Source organism: Barbus barbus (genome assembly GCF_936440315.1).
Source record: "Barbus barbus genome assembly, chromosome: 24".
Lineage (NCBI taxonomy): Eukaryota > Metazoa > Chordata > Actinopteri > Cypriniformes > Cyprinidae > Barbus > Barbus barbus.
This window is the reverse complement of record NC_136752.1, coordinates 28,497,859-28,517,870: the sequence shown is the minus strand read 5'-3', so window position 1 is coordinate 28,517,870 and position 20,012 is coordinate 28,497,859. Positions and strand designations below refer to the sequence as shown.

Genomic DNA, 20,012 nt, shown 5'->3' with positions numbered 1-20,012 from the left:
ATTGTCCGTTAGTGGTCGACTGGAATATGAATATATATATATATATATATATATATATATATATATATATATATATTTGATGCATGAATTATTAATTCACAAAGAATAAAAATGGTGTTTCTTTTTTTTTTACTTCCTTAAAAAAAAAAGGGTAAATCAACTCAGAGTTCAAGTTTTAACTCAGAGTTGGTTGAACCTCCTTATTGAAACAGGCCCCAGATATATTGTCTTTTAAAATATAAAATATTTTATACGGTAAGGCAACTTCATGTAGTTAACCAAATTGTAACTACAGCATTTTAATATTTTTTTCCTGTTAAAAATCTTCTACAGTAAATAATATAATCATTCCCAATCCCTCTTTCCTTAGATTAAGTATTATTTTCATTATTACTTGTAGCTCCACTTTCATCAGAAATTTTGAATTATGTTATCATTAAATGGTTAAAAAAAGATGCATGCAGTACCGTTTCATCACACAATTGCAAATCACACAAAATTTCTTAATTCAACCTGATTGGGTGAATCTCATAAAAACTTTCCAAAAATATCCAGATCAAGAAATTAAAGATATTTGTTGCTTAAATTCCCATTTAGGACCCTTACAATTTGTTGCATTGTCCCTTTAATATGCTTTATTTTTTATGCAAATTAGAATGAATTAATCACGACTTTTTTTATGCCATATATTGCATTCGATTCTAAGTCATATGATGTTGAAGATCTTAACATTTTTCATGCAGAACACTGTACATGGTACGCTTTCATAATGGAACACAAAGTGAGTAGTTTTCATCCTAACATTTTTTTTGTGTCTCTCTCTAGTGCTTCTCGGCAGAGGGAAGGCCGCCAAGGATTTCACAGGGCCGGACTGCCGGTTTCTTTCTTTTAAGAAAGGAGAGACGATATATGTATATTATAAACTCTCAGGGCAGAGATCAGACGTATGGGCTGGTAGTGTAAGTAACCTGTTAATCATTGATTGATTGTTTGAGGATTTTGGGTGTTGCTGATGATTTACTCGGATGCCAGTATTTGATTAGTATTAAATAATCATCGCAAACAGTCTACATATATTTATTTAGTTGGGCGATAGATCATGCATGGATCTTCAGTAGCAGAGAAATGTGTTAAAGGATTAATTCACACAAAAATTACCATTTGCTGTAAATTTACAAGAATGAGTTTGTTTCATGTAGCATTCCATCACTTGCTCAGCAATGGATGCTCTGCAGTGAATGGGTGCCGTCAGAATGAGAGTCCAAACAGCTGATAAAAACATCACAATAATCCACACCACTCCAGTCCATCAGTTAACATCTTGAGAAGACAAAAGTTGCATGTTTGTGATAATTATTATTTTTTTTTAACTATTATTACGGTGTTTTCAAACCATTGCTTCCGGCTAAAATATGAGTTCATATCCATAATAATGCTTCCTCCAGTGAAATCAGGTCTGAATCAGGAGAGAAATCTGCACAGATCAAGCACCGTTTACAAGCCAAAACAGTTTTAATTATATGTGTGGATTTTGATTTGAGAGACAACAGTCTTTTTCACAGAAGGAAGCATTATTTTGGATTATGGACTCACATTTTGGCCAGAAGCAATTATTTCAAGTTAAAACATCTTGATGGATCTGTTTCTTAAAAACAATCAGCTTTTGTCTCAAGATGTTAACTGATGGACTGGAGTGGTGTGGATTATTGTGATGTTTTTATCAGCTGTTTGGACTCTCATTCTGACGGCACCCATTCACTGCAGAGCATCCATTGCTGAGACACTGATGCAATGCTACATTTCTCCAAATCTGTTCCCATAAAGAGATATTTTTCGGCAAATTTTTATTTTTGGGTGAACTATTCCTTTAAGCAAGTACTAACATCCACACCACCATCAACAAATCAATGTGCTACCATAAGCTTAATGCATAATGCATTATTTTATGCATATTATTATTTTTTTCTCTTTTATTATGCATTTTATTTTCTTATTCTTTTGGTTCTATTTAATTATGATTTTATGGTTTCAGTAAACACCGTTTAAAAAAAAAACTGTTATACTGCAGCGCAAAAATTGATAATTTTTTCTTCTTTTCTCTTTGCATAGATTGGAAACCACTTTGGTTATTTCCCAAAGGACTATCTTAATATAAATCATATATATACTGAAAAAGAATTGGAGGTACCTACAGAGGTAAGTCGGCGTGGTTAATATTGACTCATGTATGGTCATTTTTGATGTAACATTTGGTTAACATGAATCTTTCTTTCCCATTTCAGGAAACAGATTTTGTTTGCTTTGAGACTGGGCTCGATAAATTTGAAAGCTATGACATAGATGTGTTATTAGGCAGCACATTGTTACTAGAAAATGAGAATTCCACAGAAGAATCAAAAGAACCAGCTCGGAATGAAGATGCATCTCAAATGACAACGACAGAATCAGTGGAGCCTCTTGAATCAGTGTCAATAGATTCAGAATCAACATCGATTCTTGAATCAGAGTCAGTTGATTCAGAATCAGCATCTCTACTTGAATCAGAGTCAGTTGATTCAGAACCAACATCATTTCTTGAATCAGTGTCAATAGATTCAGAATCAGAATTGTTTCATGAATCGAAGTCAGTTGATTCAGAATCATCATCACATCTTGAATCAGAGTCAGTAGGTTCAGAATCGATTCTTGAATCAAAGGCAGTTGATTCAGAATCTGTAGAAGCTCCTGAAACAGAGACGTTACTGAAATCTACTGAAGAGGACTCTGATAGCTTTCATCCAAAGACAGAGGTTTCATCAGAATCAATATCTGAATCTAAAGATGCACTAACAGAAGATATTTCAATAAGCCAAGATGCTGAGGTCATTTCAGAGGATGTGGAAACAGAACCATCAGATTCTGATGCACAAGATATCGATTATTCTGAACTTTTTCACAACCAAAGTGACTCTGATTTTGAGCCACTTGAAACACAAACACCAGGTTTAGATGTAGTACATGAAGAACCTGCTAAACCAGAGCTAAACAATAAAGATATACCACTACAAACACTAGAGAAAACACTCGAGGATGAGGACAGGTCAAGCTTTAAAGATGCTATCAAAACAGACCATGAAGGTGAAGCGCAAGAGACCGACTCTCTTGAGGAACTCGCCAAAGAATCTCTTTCAGCTGCTGATGTTGAAGAACAAGCTGGTCATGAGGTCATGCATACACAAAGTGATGTTGAAGAACTACACATTAAAGTCCCAGAATCTTCTCATCTTCCACAAGACGCTAAAACTCCTTTGGATGCGAGCAAAAACATCCCATCTGAACAGGCATCGGAAAAGCACACTGAGTCTGAAAAAGCACCACCGGCATTAAATGTTAGTGAAATCACTGAAGTACATGATCCAAAGAAGTTAGACACGAACAAGATGGAAAACGTTGAAGAACTTCTTCAGAAGGCCAGCATGAACAAGAAAGAAAACACAAACATGAACCTTGCAGACGATCCTCAGGATGCACTTACGAACAACGGCGAAGAAGTGAGTGAATCGATTGGCGAAGATGAGAAGTTAAAGGAGGAACTTGTTACAGAAAGGCCAGAAACTGCACCTCTATTTGACCAAACGGAGGAACAAATCGATAAAGTGAAGAATGAGCTCGTGAATCTACTGAAAAACACACTGGAATCGGAACAACAGAGTCCTGAAGATGAAGATGAAGAGGACGTGGATGAAGACACCGAGCTTTTAGAGGATGAAAATGCTCTTCTTTCTTCTAAACCTCAGCTCACAGAAGACATACATGAACTTAAAGAAAACCAACAACCTGAAGGTGATCAATTGATTGAATCCCAACAAAGCGAAAACACCACAAAACGAGAAGAAAACGGCACGCTTCCTCTTCCTCCCGAGGAGCCTGAATACAGCGATAACGTGCTGAGGCTCACAATCTTGCGGGATCACCTGAAGGACGAGGACATGGAGCGCATGCAGAAGTATTTTGGACTGAAGAACCTGTTCAAAATCGAGGCCATGTTTTCTGATCTAGATCTGGAGATGAAGTCTGCCAGAGAGCTGCAGATGGACACGGAGGAAATCGAGCGAACGCTAGACCAGATCATGGAGGCCTCGGAGAACTTGATTCTCGACGCGACGGAGGACATATTGAACGAAAGAGAGCGGAAATCTCAGGAACACGGCCAGCAGAAGGAGCCGGAAGCGTATGATTTTGAGGCTGCCGTCTTAGACTTTTTCCAGGAGATCGTTTTCGCTTTACGACAGAAATATTCAGCGGCCAGTGACAGCGCACCGTTGGTCGAGGAAGAACTACTTGCATCTGAAACAGGTCATTTTAGCAGCACTAACAGCAATGCTTGTCTTTCCAAACCATAATTAGTGGGTGTTCCTATGATTCATTACAGGTTTCACCTAAAGTCTCATGATGATTGCTTTGTTTTAACCCTATAAAATCTACTGCATCATATTTCAGATGCCTCTAAATGATCAAATCTTTGCTATTAAACCTGTTGCACACTATCTACCAAGTGCCTTCTGTCGCCAGATTGATAGTTTAGATTTGATGGCAAATAAAAAAGGCATTTTAGTATAATTGTACAAAGATCCACTTTCAGTCTTTTTGCTGTCATATCTTTACTGATTTAATTAAGTAAACATAAGAATAACTTAAGTTTATTCAGTCCAGTAAGTGTTCATCTTGAAAATTAAGTTTACTTGATCATGCATCTTTTTAGAAAAATCAGTGAGTATCAAATGTGATCATCAGGCTTTTAATGAACCTTTATTTGTTCGTCTCTCAATCATCATTGTTTTGCATTGCATTATATGTTTTGATCATTTAAATCTCATCTTACTAAGGCTGATGATACACTGGGCAACTTTTTGAGCAATGTTGCCGGGCATCTTTAGGAAATGTGGCTGTCAACGGGCAACCAGGTGAGACACAGAGCCCATGACTGATCTAAAATATTCAGATAGAAATGTTACCCATTCTCAATGGGAAAGTGCCCAAGCAACGTTGCTTAAAAAGTTTACCCAGCAAAATTGCTTAAAAAGTTGCCCCGTGTATCATCAGCCTAATACATGTTATTGGAGATATAGAGTGACAACTGATATTTCTATCATTTTATGTAAGTATCTGCTGTTATAAAGATATCAGTGATTTTCATTACAAGCATCAGAATTTCATCAGTTTTTGTTCATATTATCAGCATCTGCACCAAATTGCTTATTTTTGCTCATGTTGGGCCTCTGAATAAAATTTAGATGATTTTTTTCCTCCATATTCTCGCTCTATCAAACTATATGAGCCATAAAAGCCTATGATACTCAACAAAAAATGTAAATGCAAACATTTCTTTCTAAAGGTTCAATAAACTTCCAGTTCAAAAATGTCATTGTTTCAAATGTCAGGTCTTGCGGGGTTCATGTTTTATTTAATGTTTATAATATTTTTATGCACTTTTTCTCCCCAGATGAAAAAGTTGACTCTGAAGAGGTGAAGCCTTTGGACAGTGACATCGAAATGACTGAACCACCCAAGAGTCCTGAAATGCACGAGGAGCAGAATGAATCTGAAGTGATTCTGAATTCTGAATTAAATATGAACGGAGAATTGTCTCACACTAAAGACGTGGGTCTGGAGGAGGACGGGGGCCATTTCAACAGAAATAAAGATGCCCAGATAGGGTTTGAAGACCCTGAGGAGATTCAAAAAGGGCCTCATGCTATTTTGGAGAACCCAGTGGACATGGGCTTTCACTTTGAAGTGGATCCATCTTCAGGTGTGTCAGAGTTTTCCTTCAATTTTAATCGTTGTTGCATATATTTGGCTAAAACTGTTGTTTTCTATCACCAGGTTCACTGGAGTCTCCGAGTGTCTCTGATTTCCATGACACTGAAGCAAGCAGTGATTCCTCCAGCTCGTCAACTTCAGACGAGCTTTGGGGTTTTGTGCTTCTCATCAAAGAATATCTTGGAGTGTATGGAGAAATTGTGAGTAAGACTATTTTAAGACATTAAGGCCCAAAAGAAACACATTAAAGGTGTCATAGAATGCATTGATAGAATATTTTCTCTGATATCTATATAGAAGGTATGTGGCTTACGTAAGGGCAAAAAATCCCCAGAAACAGTTTTACATGTCCATTTACAACCCTAGGATTTGTCCCTAGAATGGTCTGTTATTACCTTATTTGGCAGGGTCATGAATAATAATGTTGAGCTCTGCTCTGATTGGCTGTTTCACAGTGCAGCTCATTTCAGAAGCTCACGCAGCAGGAAGGAAACACAGGGAAAATATATATTTCAATATTTTCTCGTGCAGTTATATCGTTGGTTAATTATACTGTAAATAAAATGCGGGCATCAGGGAGCCACTATTAATATGCGAGCCACTGAAATTGCTTTCAAATGTATGATCTCTTTTTAGTTTCACTTTCACTTTCGAGATTCGTGATTGCATGTACTCTGTTTATACTATGGAGCGGCAGTACTTACCACACATTTTACAAGATCAGATGCTTGTCAGTGGTGCTCAGGATCTGTAAATCATTCACCATCATCCTCATCTCTCCTTACTCTGTTTATGTGGTAAGTGAAATCGTATGTACTGTAATGTAACAGGTTACAGCTAGCAAGAAGCTAACCATGTCCCTTTAGTGGCTCGCGTTATTTTATTAGAACGCATTATTTGCTTTCCATGCCTTTCTGAATACAGACACCAACCCATCCCTGAACTTCACATCCCCTGCACAGCCTGGAACATAACATTTATTTCCATGATCGCTGTTGTCCGCGCTTGTTTCTTCACAATACCTGCAGAACTTCTGATGATGCGGCTGGCCTAGAACATGGGCGGGTTTATGCAAATGTTGGAGGCGTAACTATTAGTGATCCCGTCGGTGTAATGTTCTGATTCGCCTATTTTTCAGTGGTCTTTTTTATTCATGAGATTTACATGAGGAGGAAACAATGGTGTATACGGTATATCATTTCCATGCACAGAACTCTTATTATTAAACTATGCCAAGGTAAATACAGTTTTCCATTCTATGGCACCTTTAATGCAAAAGCTTTCTAGCCACACAATGTTTGTGTTGTTGATTCTGAAAACATGTCATGCAAGAGATGCTATAGCAGACATTAGTGTAAACTACAGTCAGTGCAGTTAAAGAGGTGAGTTTAGAATTGATTAAAATAACTTTCCTTATTCCAAATCACTAAATTACTTTTCAGAGATATTTTGACTGACTTTAAAGAAATGTTTGGGATCTTTAACATGCGGTAATGTGTCTTGTTAACCGCTGGCACACTGAACTCAGCTTGCATGAGTAATTGCTGTGACGTTAATAACAGGATTGTTTTCTGTTGGAGTTTACAGGGTTCTGGGATTCTGAGAAATGATTCTGTAATGGTTTCTGGAGTCATTTGTGGTTGTTTGTTAGTGTTATTGCTAGTGTTTTGTCTCGAACTGTTCCTTTTTGGCTGTTCCTTAATTTTAAGCCGCCTCTAAATTTAAAATTCAGATATATATCATTTAATATAGCAGAGACTTATTACTCCACCTACAGCGAATGATGAATGTGACGAAGCCATCATGAATGTCTGGGTTACACGATCTATCTATCTTATTTATAATTTCAAATAAGTATAAAAAACAAAAAGGAGGCAAATATATTTTTCTCTAATACTGACTGAATTTAGAGGGGTTTTCTGTCGAAATATTTTCATAAAGGAATGCATGGTGACCTAATAATCTACTTAAAATGTATATTTCTTTAGTGTTTTATGAGATCAAAAGTTGTTTTATAAAATGGACAGATTTCGTCACGTGACATAGGTAGGGCTTCATGCTAAACCTGTTAATTAAACTCTATTCGAAACAAATGTGTATGAAACCTTAAGTAGATTAAACTACATAAATATAACTAAATATCGCTGCCTTATATACGACATATCCACTGAAGCGTCGTTTATTCAAGTTGCTAATCTTTCAAACCCGCTAGCATCACAGCTAAATAGGATCTCCTGCGCTCACCAGGCGTAACCAATCAGAGGCCGCCGCTAGCGTCACATGACCGCGCGCGCACGCTAGTCTGCGCGAGAGACTCTTACCTCAGCGTTTCGAAATGTTGACGTGTTGAGAGAGATCAACGCTGATCTTCCTCCAGCCGCGATTTCAAAACATATTAATTGTATATATCTGCTATCCTTCTATATACAGCTTAAATATATATTCGCTTTGAAAGCAAAGCGTGTCAGAGCGGTTTTATATCAGAAACACCGGCTTCCCGACATGAAGCAGCGGTCCGCCATTAATACTGTGTTTATCGTCTCTGAGCGCTCGGGTAACTTACTCTGCTAAATAAGTTCAAACGCTGTAAGAGAATGGATTCACAGCCTAGTCTTACCTCTCCACCAGCTGAGATAGAAAACACAGCCTTTTTTGTCTTAATCCTGTCCAGACTTCAGGAAGTAAGTGTTTCCACTCTCTAGACTCGATCACTGCCTTCAGGATTAAACTGCATGATTTATAACGACCTAAACTGCTTCAAATCCATCATTCATACAGTAGATCAGTATAATATCCATACAGTAGTTGTGTAATAATGTCAGTGCTGTGTTTTGAGCCCTTCTCATCCAGCTCTCATAGCAATCCCAGTGAATTAAGTCCATAAAGATCGTATAAAGTCCCAAGGCAACTATATTTTGTAAGTTGTAAGTGCTTATTGTAGGCATTAGGTGACTGGGTTTCATCAGAGGTGAAAGTCCAGTAAACCCCTAGTGTTGTGATTCTGTTGCATGTGGCTGGTGATAAGGGTCAGTGCTTAGACTTTGTTGCTTCAGATTTGTCTATGTGAGTCTTAAAAAAGGGCATAAATTTATCTGAAACAGTCCTATATTTGACATCGGGGCCTGCTAATTACACACAGATTAGCCTGTCAGGCAGTGAAACCTATTAAAGTTTGTTTCCACCACAGGATAAAACAGTAAATATGTAATTGTGACTTTAACTCTCAATTCTGTGAGATATAAAGTCAGATTTGTAGAATTGTGAGGTAAATTTGCAGATGGTTTAAAAAGTAACAATTTCCTTTTTCCTTCCAATTTCCATGTTAGAAACACACAAAACTGGCAGTTCTGCGTGTAAAAAAAAAATTGAAATATAAACTACATAAATATGAATGTGCAAGAAAAAAAAGTTTATATTCTTAGAATTGTGAAAAGTCAGAATGGTTTGATAAAACTCAGAATTGCAAAATAAAAGTCAGAGTTGTAAGAGAAAAAAAAAAATCGCAATTATACTTTTAAATTTTTATTCTCTGCTGGAAATTAAATAACAGAATTACGGAATGTAAACTGTGGAAAAAAGTCAGAATTCTGAGTTTATATCTAAATTCTGAGTTTATATCACACAGTTATGACATGTTTTCTCAATTGGGAGAATAAAAGTCACAATTGTAAGAGCTAAGAGTGATTTTTTCATTTTTTATTTTTATATCCCTTGATGAAAACAGGCTTCCATAGAAACAGAGTAGTCAAATTTAGGAGTTGTTAAAGTAATTATCATAAAGCTGATGATATTTTGTGTTTTTGTTTCGATTAGCTGATCACTGCTCTTCCGGAGGAATGGCGACCGGGTCCCAATTTCCACGGCGTCCCCTGGGAGCCGGTGGCTGCTACTGCGGTTGTCGGGGCCCTCACAGTACTGATGTTCTTCTGGAGGACCGTTCTTGCTGTAAGAATTGCTGTGATTAATGTTTTCATTCTTTTGTAAATGATTCAATCTAATCAGTGTCATTCTTTTCTTCTGTAGATCAAAGGCAGAGCATGTCAATGTAAGTCACTTCTCAGGCTCATCATGATTGAGATATCAGCTAAATATATATTTTCTCATTAAGATCTCTTAGGGTTGGTTGATATGATTGCATATACATGCTATGGTATTGTTATATATATTTTACTTGAATAATTTGTTGCTTTTTACTGTTTTTAGTTGTCATCATGGGAATTTATTTTTGCAGTGTTGTCAGATTTTTTTAGAAATTTTAAAAATTAGCTGATCTTTTGGTTTGTGTCCATCTGATAATCTCATGCTGGAGAACTTTTATAATATATTTAATGTTCTGGTTATGTAAAAATAGGCATTAATGCATGATTAAATATGAAAACAAGCAAGTTATTTGCAAAATAAAATTTACATTATTTCCTTTTTTAATTTGTCTAATGGAGAAAAAAATTTATTTAAATATTTTACTTTCTAATTTTATCAGCTAGAAGTTTTTTTTTAATGGTCGAGATTGCACTTGCTGAAATAAATGAAAAAAAACAACAATTTTTTGATAAATTTGTTTCAATGTAGTTTATAGTTTACTTTCCAAATAATTCAAATATGAAGATTTAAGTTAAATTTTTTTCAGTAGTTTTTGAATCACTATTCCAAAAACATTTATATCGTCATTGAATATTGTAATATTTGTTAATAATAACAGAATTGAATAATAATTTATTGTTATTTTCGCTTTAAATATGTAGATATTTTTCTGTAAAAGGATCTATATTCTTTTGTAGTAATTTGAAGTGTTCTTAAAGTCTGTTAAAATATTTTCTTTATTTTTTAAATATATTTTGTAACATATTTTTTCCACAGTAACTGAAAAGCAGCTTAGAGACAAGATCCAGCAGCTTCTCAATGAGAAATCTGATGCTGCCAACAAGATCACAGAACTAAACGACATGGTAAATTTAATTCGCTCATCTTTGACAGGCTTATTGTTTTCAGTAAAGGCTGATGAACCTGATCATTTGTCTCCTCGCAGATAAAAGAGCGCGAAGAACAGCTGAAAAACTCTGAGAAATCACTGAGTTTCAGCCAACAAGAAGTGAAAGGGCTGAAGGTGAATCCTCATCCATCACAATCTCAGTGTCATCTCTGTGCACATTTGTATAATGTGGTTTGTGTTTGAATCGTCTAGAATCATCACCAGAAGCTCCAGAGCCAATGGGAGCAGATGTCTGGGAGCGTTTCACAGCTCAACCAGAAAATAGTGGACACGCAGGAAGAAAATTCAAATCTTAATGAGAAGGTAAGCTTTGATCTCTTTTATTGTGATTTTTATCTCTCAGATTTTCCATGACCTTTTTTGATTTTCTCTCAACCAAAGATAGCCAAAATGCACCAGAGAATTGAGAAATACCAGAAAACACTGAAGAGCTATGATGAGGAGCGTACTAAGGTAATTTGTGCTGGATCAACCATTATATATTTCCATGTATTGTTTCTATCATGGTTATGCAAAACAAATGAAGTGACGCGAACAATCATTCCCTAACAACCATCATGCATTGATACTTAGTTACTGTTGCTAACATTGACAGCTTATCCTACAACTGCTTGTTTTTTAGACTAACAATCGTGGAGCGAGAGAAGCAAATGCATTGAGTGAATAATTAAATAAGGATTCCTACTGTCAGAGCAAAACCAGAGTATTTTAAAACAGATTTGGAAAAGTACGTTTTGAAAATGTATGCATATTTCTGTAATGAATTGTCATTTTTGTATTTATGTCCAGCTGGTAAATATTTCAGAAGCTATAGGTTGCTTTTAAATGAGTGCAATAAAAAAAGGATCAATTAGATTTATTGCAGTTTATCATTTCCGTATAATTTAAATATTAATTTTAAGTTAAAGATTTTTTTTTCAATAAATTTAACATTCTTCCATTTTATATATATATATATATATATCAACTACATTTTGAGAATATCATCATTTGTTTATTGCCCATCCCTTCCTTATATATGCAAGATTTTTGTCTATAAAATTATCTAAATGTTTTTAGTAATTGATCATCAACATTTGAATTAGTATAATTTTTTTGATAAATTTAATTGCAATTTATTGTTCTGTTTCTAAATAATGAAAATGCTAAGACCGTTTTCTTTTTCAGTAGTTTTTGAATGAATTATCATCATTGAATATTATTTAACAAAATTGATAATTTATGATTTGTGATAATCTATTAAATTATTATATCCTTGGATATGTAGGTTTTTTTCTGTAAAATGACCTAAATGCATTTGTAGGGTTATTTTAGTATCATTGAGATACAATTATAGTTGTTTATATTTTGAATCGTTTAAATGTAATCGTTTTAGTATATAAATAAATAAATAAAATACATACACATTAATATACATATACACACAGCCTGTCAACAAGCTGGAATAAAATAAATACTTTTTTACTTTAGTTAATATTTATTTCAAGTAACATTTTTAAAGTTTTAGCTTTGAACATGTATCTGAACATTTGATTTAATTCCCTCATGTCCTAAAGACGAAGGTATTAAATGTTTTGCGTCTCTTTGGGTTTGTTTTGATTTGATAACAGGTTCATGTCCTCATGGATGAAGCCAAACTCAGAGAAGATGCTCTAAAGGCTCAGGTTCTGTCCTTTGAGAAAGAAAATGGCGCTTTAAAAGAACAGAAGAAATCTGTAAGTCCTACTGTCAGAGCTGTAAACCTCATTCCTCCATCAATGTCAGCTTGAATCTAATGATATTTATGTTCTGACAGATCCTCCATGATGCTAAAGACTGGCAGGAGAAGCACAAGAAACTGAGCGAGGAGATCCGAGTTCATCACAAATCCCAGAAAGAGCTGGAGGACTCTCTGGTGCACAAGGAGAATGAGATTGATGTGAGTGAAACTTGTTGCGTATTATAAAACAGGTGGTCCGGCGGAGCTTTGTTTAAATGATTACAAATTATAACGTGTTCTCCAAAATATCACATCATAAATGCATGGCATCCCATGATTCTCTGGTATCTAGGTTTTGTCCAGCTGTATTGCAGAGCTCAACCGTCTGGGAGCCGGTGATCCTGCAGAACTACAGAAAGATGATGCTAAAATGTCCAATGGAGAAGATGCTGGTCAGTCTCTATTTATAACTCCAATTGTTTGATTTAAATTTAGTTTTCGCTGTTCTTTTTTTGTCTTTTGTCATTTACATTCAGCAGATGCTCTCATCTAGAGTGACTCAAAGCTTTATTTCTTGAGTCTGCCGTGATCCACGAATGAAACGTGGGAAATTCAGAGAAATGAAGAAATAATCAAGATACTGATTGTTTGAAGTGTCAATCACAACATTCCATTTAAGAACTCTATTCTATTGATTTAAACTTTTTTTTTTTTTTTTTTTTTTTTTTTTTTTTTTTTTTTTGTGCATCAGTTGAGCAACGTAACCAAGAATGCAATCATGATCTGTGACATTTAATTTGCATCCCCTCCTAAAAAGTTTTTACAAGTGCTGTGGAAATGTCAGATACTCATAAAAAGTTTAAGAATATATTTTGGATTTGCCAGATTTCAGTATAGATTAAAAGAAATAAAAAATATTTCTGTTTGCTTGTATGCACAATTTGGACACACATTTGTTGTAGTTTATCAATATGATATAATAATAATTATCATTATTATATCAATACATTCCATGTAGCGATTCCTCAATTTACTGTAAGATTACAACAGTATTTTGTTTGTTGTTGTAATCTTACCGTAAATCAAAGAGTATTTGCAAAAAATCATGCATTATATTTTATGGTAGAATTGTACAATTACAGCACTAATGGTTGTCTTAATTTCTTCAGTTTCAAATGTTTAAACCATTGAGGCTTTATTTTAGCGTTAAATTCAATAAATCGCTTGTGATTTTCAGAAGTCAGAAAGCGCTTTATTACCAAGTATGTTTTCACACACAAGGATTTTTGGTTTTATTGTGATTTAATTGTGCAATTAATTGAATTTCTAATCGCAATTACAATTACGAATGGCACAGTTATGTAATCGTTCAAAGCAGCAATTAATCGTTCAGAATCCACTTATGTTACTCCGTGTGCTTAAGATGCTTTCTTTTCTACATATTATCTTAAGGGTTTTTGCATTGTTTTAATTTTAGCATTATAATACCATGCATAACTTTATTTAAAGAAGAAACCAATCCAATGTATAGTTCACATTTGAGGCTTAATATAGAAGTTTTTCAGTTAGTTTTTTCAGCTTGTTTATTTTCATCTAAAAATATGGAGTTGCTGCAAACAATGGTATAAACATCATTCAATGTAAATTGTGATGATCGTAATTAATAATCGCAATTACAATTTCAAGGGAATAATCGACAATTATGATTTTTGTCATAATCGTGCAGCCATACAAGCAATAGGCTGCTTGAGGCTTGAAGATGGTTAGATGAAACTTCCTCTGTTCTGAACAACAGGCCTCTGTTTTCTTTCAGAGAAGAAGCTGGACACCATGAGACTGCGAATCAAACAGATGATGGACGTCTCCAGGGTACATGCGTCTGATTTAATTTTGAAGATAATTCAACGCACTTCTTATTTCTAATGCAATGTTTCTGTTTTGCAGATTAAAGCGACTCTCGGTGTTGTTGAAGACGAGAGGAATCGCTACATGGAAAGTCTCCTCACTGAACAGAAAGCCAGACAGGAGCTGGAGGGTATGAAGACTGTGATTGTTCATTTGAACACTTTCCGATTGGCTTTCCACATCTGCATCTAAATGCACTGTTTTTTTTTTGTTTTTTTTTTAAATGTAGAGCAATATCAGAAGGTCATGCATGACCAGATGAATCTGAGCAATGAGAAAACGCATCTGGAGAACCAGTTCAAGCACCTGCAGCAGAGGCTGGAAATCACCACTGAACTCTACCAGCAGAAAGAGAACGCACTGCAGCAGTGAGAGCTCACACTTTACTCACTCTGTGCACCACTACATCACATCTTTGCATCATCAAACCCTTCAGAAGTGCATGGATCTGATCCATTAGTTCAGAGAGCATTGCAATATATATTTTTTTATTTCCATGGTTTTAGTTAGTGTGTGTATAATGAAATACTACAGAAGGTGTTCTGCTAGTAAAATAATTATTTCAATTGAAATATTGTGATCTATTATTGATACATTCAGTTAGGGCTGCATGATTATGGAAATGCTTTTTTATTATTATTTTAATTCAAAATGCAATAGATATTAAAATAAAATGGATAATTTAAGATTCTCTTTAAATGTTTTCGATTTAAAATGCAATCAAAATTTTTTTTTTTTTCTATGCACTTCAGTGAAAAAATAACTTGAGAGAGCATCAGCTGTGGGAGTGCAGATGGAAACTAGAAATCATGCTAAACTCATGAAGTGCATGTTATGATACAAGCGACTGTATTTCACACAGCTGTTGTGTGATGTATCCTAAATGATGCACAGTACATTTACATTTATGCATTAAACACACGCTTTCATCCAAAGTGACTTACAAAAGAGGAACAACAGCAATGTTAAAGAGCCAACAATATTTGTACTGTACAATGCCAGGTTTATTAGACAACTACATTAGGAAGCAAACTAGAAAACAGAAGAAATAGATGACTGATCTGGCTGTTTAGGATGACCCAGATTTCATAAAATTGAATTTCAAAGCACAAATACAGCTTGTATTTCATTATGCTGGATTGCTAATATAAACTCACCTGTTGTGTGTAGGAAACTGACTCAGGAGGAGCTGGAGAGACGCGAGAAGGAATCGAAGCTGTCAGAGGTGGACAGTAAAGCTCTGTGCTCAGAGGAGGAGGTGAGAGTCCTCAAACAGAAGATCAAGGACATCGAGGAGGAGATGCAACAGAACGAACGCTCGCTGAAATCTGAGGTGAGAAACATTTACTGCACAGAGTCGCTGTATTCTCAATCCGGCACATAAAACTCAATCTCAACTCCCTGCCAACGCTTTCTAACAGGTGGCAATCCAGGAGAAGAAAGCCCATGAGAACTGGGTGAGTAATTACCACGCTTCGACGTTTTAATGAAAACTAGAAGCTTTTTGTCTTTTGTATTAGGAGTTGACTGGCTGATACTGATAGCTTGCGATCATTTGTGACTGATTTGATGGTACACGTTTCAAAATGTTTTAAATACAGAAATATTGCTGTTGAACAGTGGAATGCGCTACTTATGGTAATATTACTAATAATATTTATAATGTAAAAATTAAAACCTAATTTTTTTAGTTTTGCACAATGTTTATTTTTAAAAGTAAACTTCTGTAGTACAGCACTTTGTTTGCCAAAAAATAAAATAAATTTTTAATATTCATTGATTTACATTTTTAAAGATTAAATTGTTAATGTTTTATGCTTTGATTTGATTACCACCGTTTTTAATAATAAATTTGTATTAAATTATAAATCAAGAAAAATGTAAACCGAAAAACACAAAAATAAAACATTTCTTATGGCCATATTGTTGTAAAAATTGCAAGATTTAAAAAATGTAAAGGTTTTATGAATTCAAATGATTAGACATGCTTTTTGATCATTAAAATTATAAAAATTTAAGTCAACCAGTAAAACGGAATCTAGAATAAATAAAACTGAAAACATGAAATTTGGGTAAAATAAAACAGATTTCATGGGGCCCTAAAAATGTATTTTGTTAAACGTTTAATAAATTGTTTGTAAGTTTAAAAAGATGAATTTTATGATTTTGATTAATTGGACAATCTAGAAACTTTTTTTTTCTTCAGGGATGCGCTGACTGATACTGATAGCTTACAATTACTTATAATTATTTAAAATCAGTGCAATTAAATGACAGACAACAGGTTTAAAAAAAAAACTTAGCTAATGTAAATACTAATAATATGTGTGACCCTGGAGCACACAAAAAGTCGCTGGGGTATATTTGTAGCAATAGCCAAAAATACATTGATTTTTCTTATGACAAAAATCATTAGGACATTAAGTAAAGATAATGTTCCCTGAAGATATTTTGTAAATTTCCTACCATAAATATATCAACTTAATTTTTGATTAGTAATATGCATTGCTAAGAACTTCCATTTGAACAACTTTAAAGGCGATTTTCTCAATATTTAGATTTTTTTGCACCCTCAGATTCCAGATTTTCAAATAGTTGTATCTCAGACAAATATTGTCCTATCCTAACAAACCATACATCAATGGAAAGATTATGATGTATAAATCTCAATTTTGAAAAATTTACCCTTATGACTGGTTTTGTGGTCCAGGGTCACGTATTATTAATAAAAATAATATTGGCTAATACTGATATATTTAATCAAACCTACTTATTTTCTGTAGTTGAAAGCCCGCGCCTCTGAACGAACTCTGGTGGAGGAAAAACGAGAGTTGGGCACCCTTCGTCAGAAGTGAGTGTTTATCAAATCGCACTGTTCAGTTGCAGTATTCTCCATCATATTGCTGTTATTGTCAGTGTTGATTCTGATCTCTGATGGTTGTGCATTTGTAAAGACTTGTGGAGTATAGAGATAAAATATCAGACCTGGAGCAAAGTCTGTTCAAACTCAGCTCTGGACCTCCAGATCGCCACATGCCGCCACAGAGAAGAGGTGAGCAGTTTCTGTCCTATAATTCACACTTCACAAGGTCTTTACAACACAAACGACCCACAGAACGGCTGCTGTTGCTATCCACAGTTAGTCTGTTAACAAAAATATTAAGTCAGTTTGTTAATTGAAATAAAATAGAAATCTTAGATGAAAAACTTATAAAATAGAAAAAAATTAAATATTTAAATGAATAATACAAAAAAAAAATTTAAACAAACAAAAACTGACAATGACAAAAGCTTAAAATAAAAACTAAAATGAATAAAACAGAAATAAAAATCATTAATGCAAAATAGAAATTAATAAAAAAAAATTACAAACCCATTTGTTTTTTTTGTATAATGCTATGCTGTTATTGTTAACTGAGACTAAAAATCATTGTCATTAATTGAAATAAAATATAAATATTAGATGAGAATTTTTAACTAACAAGTACTAAAATAACTCAAACTAAAATAAAAAAAATCATTAATGATCAATAGAAACATTATTAACTGACAATGACAAAAACACATTTAGTCTGACAGGCTATTAAAATTATTTTAATTTATTGAAATAAAGCTGAAATAAAAGGTAATTATTACATAACTTAATAGCTAGATAGAAAAACGATAAAAAAAACTTCAAAAACTGACACAAGCATGTAACGAAATGACTAAAATTTAAACTCAAATTAAAATGAAAGCTAAAAATAATAAAATGGAAGCTAATAAAAATAACTACTATAATAATATATAAATATTGTTGAGATAGCTTTGGTATAATGTAATTCCAGAGGATGCAAGCAGTATTTTTCTTTCATTCAAATAGAGACATTTTACGTGCTTCTAAGATGGAAACTCCAGATAAAGAATAGTAAAGTAAGAATACAAATACTCATTAATAATAAGCTACTTTTGTAAGCTTGTCTGACCGAGCAACAAGTCAATATTATTTGTATAGCGCTTTTAACAATGCAAATTGTCAAAGCAGCTTTACATCGGCTTGATATAAAGCTGGGTGGCTTTTATATCAGCTTTACAGTATTTAAACGGGGAAATAGTGTCGAAATGGTGTCATTCTCCTCTGGCCAGACAAAATCAGCAGTTTAAATCTAGGCTAAAGTAACTAAGGGGTGGATCTTAGCGCAGGGTTGGTTCCTCTCATGTGTCTGGTATTGTTTCTGATTATGGTGGTTTGGTCTGAGCAGGTGATTCATACGGGCCGTCTCCTGTGAGTGGGGGCGCTCCCTCTCCTCCTCTAATGATAGAGGGTCCCGGACGCCCCCCCTCTGCACCTGTAGGGCGACGGGGCGAACCGTTTGGTGAGTCGCCGCTGTGTCGTCCTCCTCCCCTTGACATCAGCCTTATCCTCCTCCTCTCATTTTTCCAGCTTTCCTGTTTTTGAGTCACTCTACGTTTTTAGATCGCTTGTCATTTTCCCCTCAGTTTCTCTCCTCAGAGCATTTCCTTCTGTCTTTGTCATTGAAAGCGCTCCTGATGCGTTCGCTCCGGAACTCCAGCATCTAATGCATGTCAGTATAAAATGATTGATAACGGCACCTAATCACTTGTGATCTGTTCCAGGTCCACGACCCCCGTCTGACCCTCAAGGATGCTTCTCGGACCTCGGACACCCGCTGCCATCCAGACCAGGTGCTTATGATACGACCCGTTATAAAGCAGCAAAGAGCGCTGCATTTATTTATATAAATATACAGTAAATTTATTAAATATTATTATGATTTAAAATAACAGTTTTCTATTGTAATACATTATAAAATGTAATTTATTGCTGTGATCATAGCTGAATTTTTAGCATCATTACTCCAGTCTTCAGTGTCACATGATCCTTTAGCAATCATTCTAATATGCTGATTTACTGAAACATTTCTGATTATTATCAATGTTGAAAATCGCTGTGCTACCGAATATTTTTGTGGAAACTGATACATTTTATTTTTCATGATTCTTTGATGAATAAAGTTCAAAGGAACAGCATTTATTTGAAATGGAAATCTTTTGTAACATTCTAAATGTAGTTACTGTCACTTTTAATCAATTTAATGTATCCTTGCTGAATAAGTGTTAATTTCTTTAAAAAAAATCGGGGGGGGGAAAGGAATATTACCTTTCCAGCTAAAAATAATTACTAAAATAACTAAAACTGAAATATAAATAAATCAAAGCTAAATAGAAAATTATATTAAAAAAATAATGGCAATGATTATATTAAAAAATAAAATAAAAAAAGATTTTTGTGATTTGAAATATAGCAGAAATAAAATAAATATTTGATAAATCTTGAAAATATCTTAAATTATAAATGTTGACTTGTCAACTATCTAAAATAAGTACTAAAACTGAAATAAAGCTAAATAGATAAATGCTAATTTCTTGTGATTTAATAGAATGTTCAAAAGAACAGCGTTCATTTGAAATAGAAATGGTTTGTAACAAGTCTTGTCACTTTTGATCAATTTAATGCTTACTTGCTGAATAAAAGTATTAATTTCTTTAAAAAAAAATCGTACTGACCCCAAACTTTGAAATAGTAGTGTACAGTCATTATCTGTTTATTACGTT

At 34.3% G+C, this 20,012-nt stretch overlaps 1 protein-coding gene across 2 annotated transcripts in view; it reads left to right on the top strand.

Annotated features, from left to right (window-relative positions):
- The window catches only part of LOC306844092 (transport and Golgi organization protein 1 homolog), a 28,155-nt gene that overhangs the window by 707 nt on the left and 7,436 nt on the right, over positions 1–20,012 (top strand). For both annotated transcript variants that reach the window (XM_079375996.1, XM_079375995.1), the window contains exons 2-24: positions 826–959; positions 2,110–2,196; positions 2,283–4,335; positions 5,483–5,791; positions 5,866–6,002; positions 9,616–9,747; positions 9,826–9,847; positions 10,660–10,748; positions 10,829–10,906; positions 10,985–11,095; positions 11,174–11,245; positions 12,403–12,507; positions 12,588–12,710; positions 12,844–12,943; positions 14,305–14,360; positions 14,436–14,526; positions 14,626–14,764; positions 15,567–15,729; positions 15,818–15,853; positions 17,180–17,247; positions 17,351–17,448; positions 18,638–18,751; positions 19,014–19,082. In XM_079375996.1, coding sequence (XP_079232122.1) covers positions 826–959; positions 2,110–2,196; positions 2,283–4,335; positions 5,483–5,791; positions 5,866–6,002; positions 9,616–9,747; positions 9,826–9,847; positions 10,660–10,748; positions 10,829–10,906; positions 10,985–11,095; positions 11,174–11,245; positions 12,403–12,507; positions 12,588–12,710; positions 12,844–12,943; positions 14,305–14,360; positions 14,436–14,526; positions 14,626–14,764; positions 15,567–15,729; positions 15,818–15,853; positions 17,180–17,247; positions 17,351–17,448; positions 18,638–18,751; positions 19,014–19,082 — 4,386 coding nt within the window. The remainder of the gene's footprint in view (positions 1–825; positions 960–2,109; positions 2,197–2,282; positions 4,336–5,482; positions 5,792–5,865; positions 6,003–9,615; positions 9,748–9,825; positions 9,848–10,659; positions 10,749–10,828; positions 10,907–10,984; positions 11,096–11,173; positions 11,246–12,402; positions 12,508–12,587; positions 12,711–12,843; positions 12,944–14,304; positions 14,361–14,435; positions 14,527–14,625; positions 14,765–15,566; positions 15,730–15,817; positions 15,854–17,179; positions 17,248–17,350; positions 17,449–18,637; positions 18,752–19,013; positions 19,083–20,012) is intronic.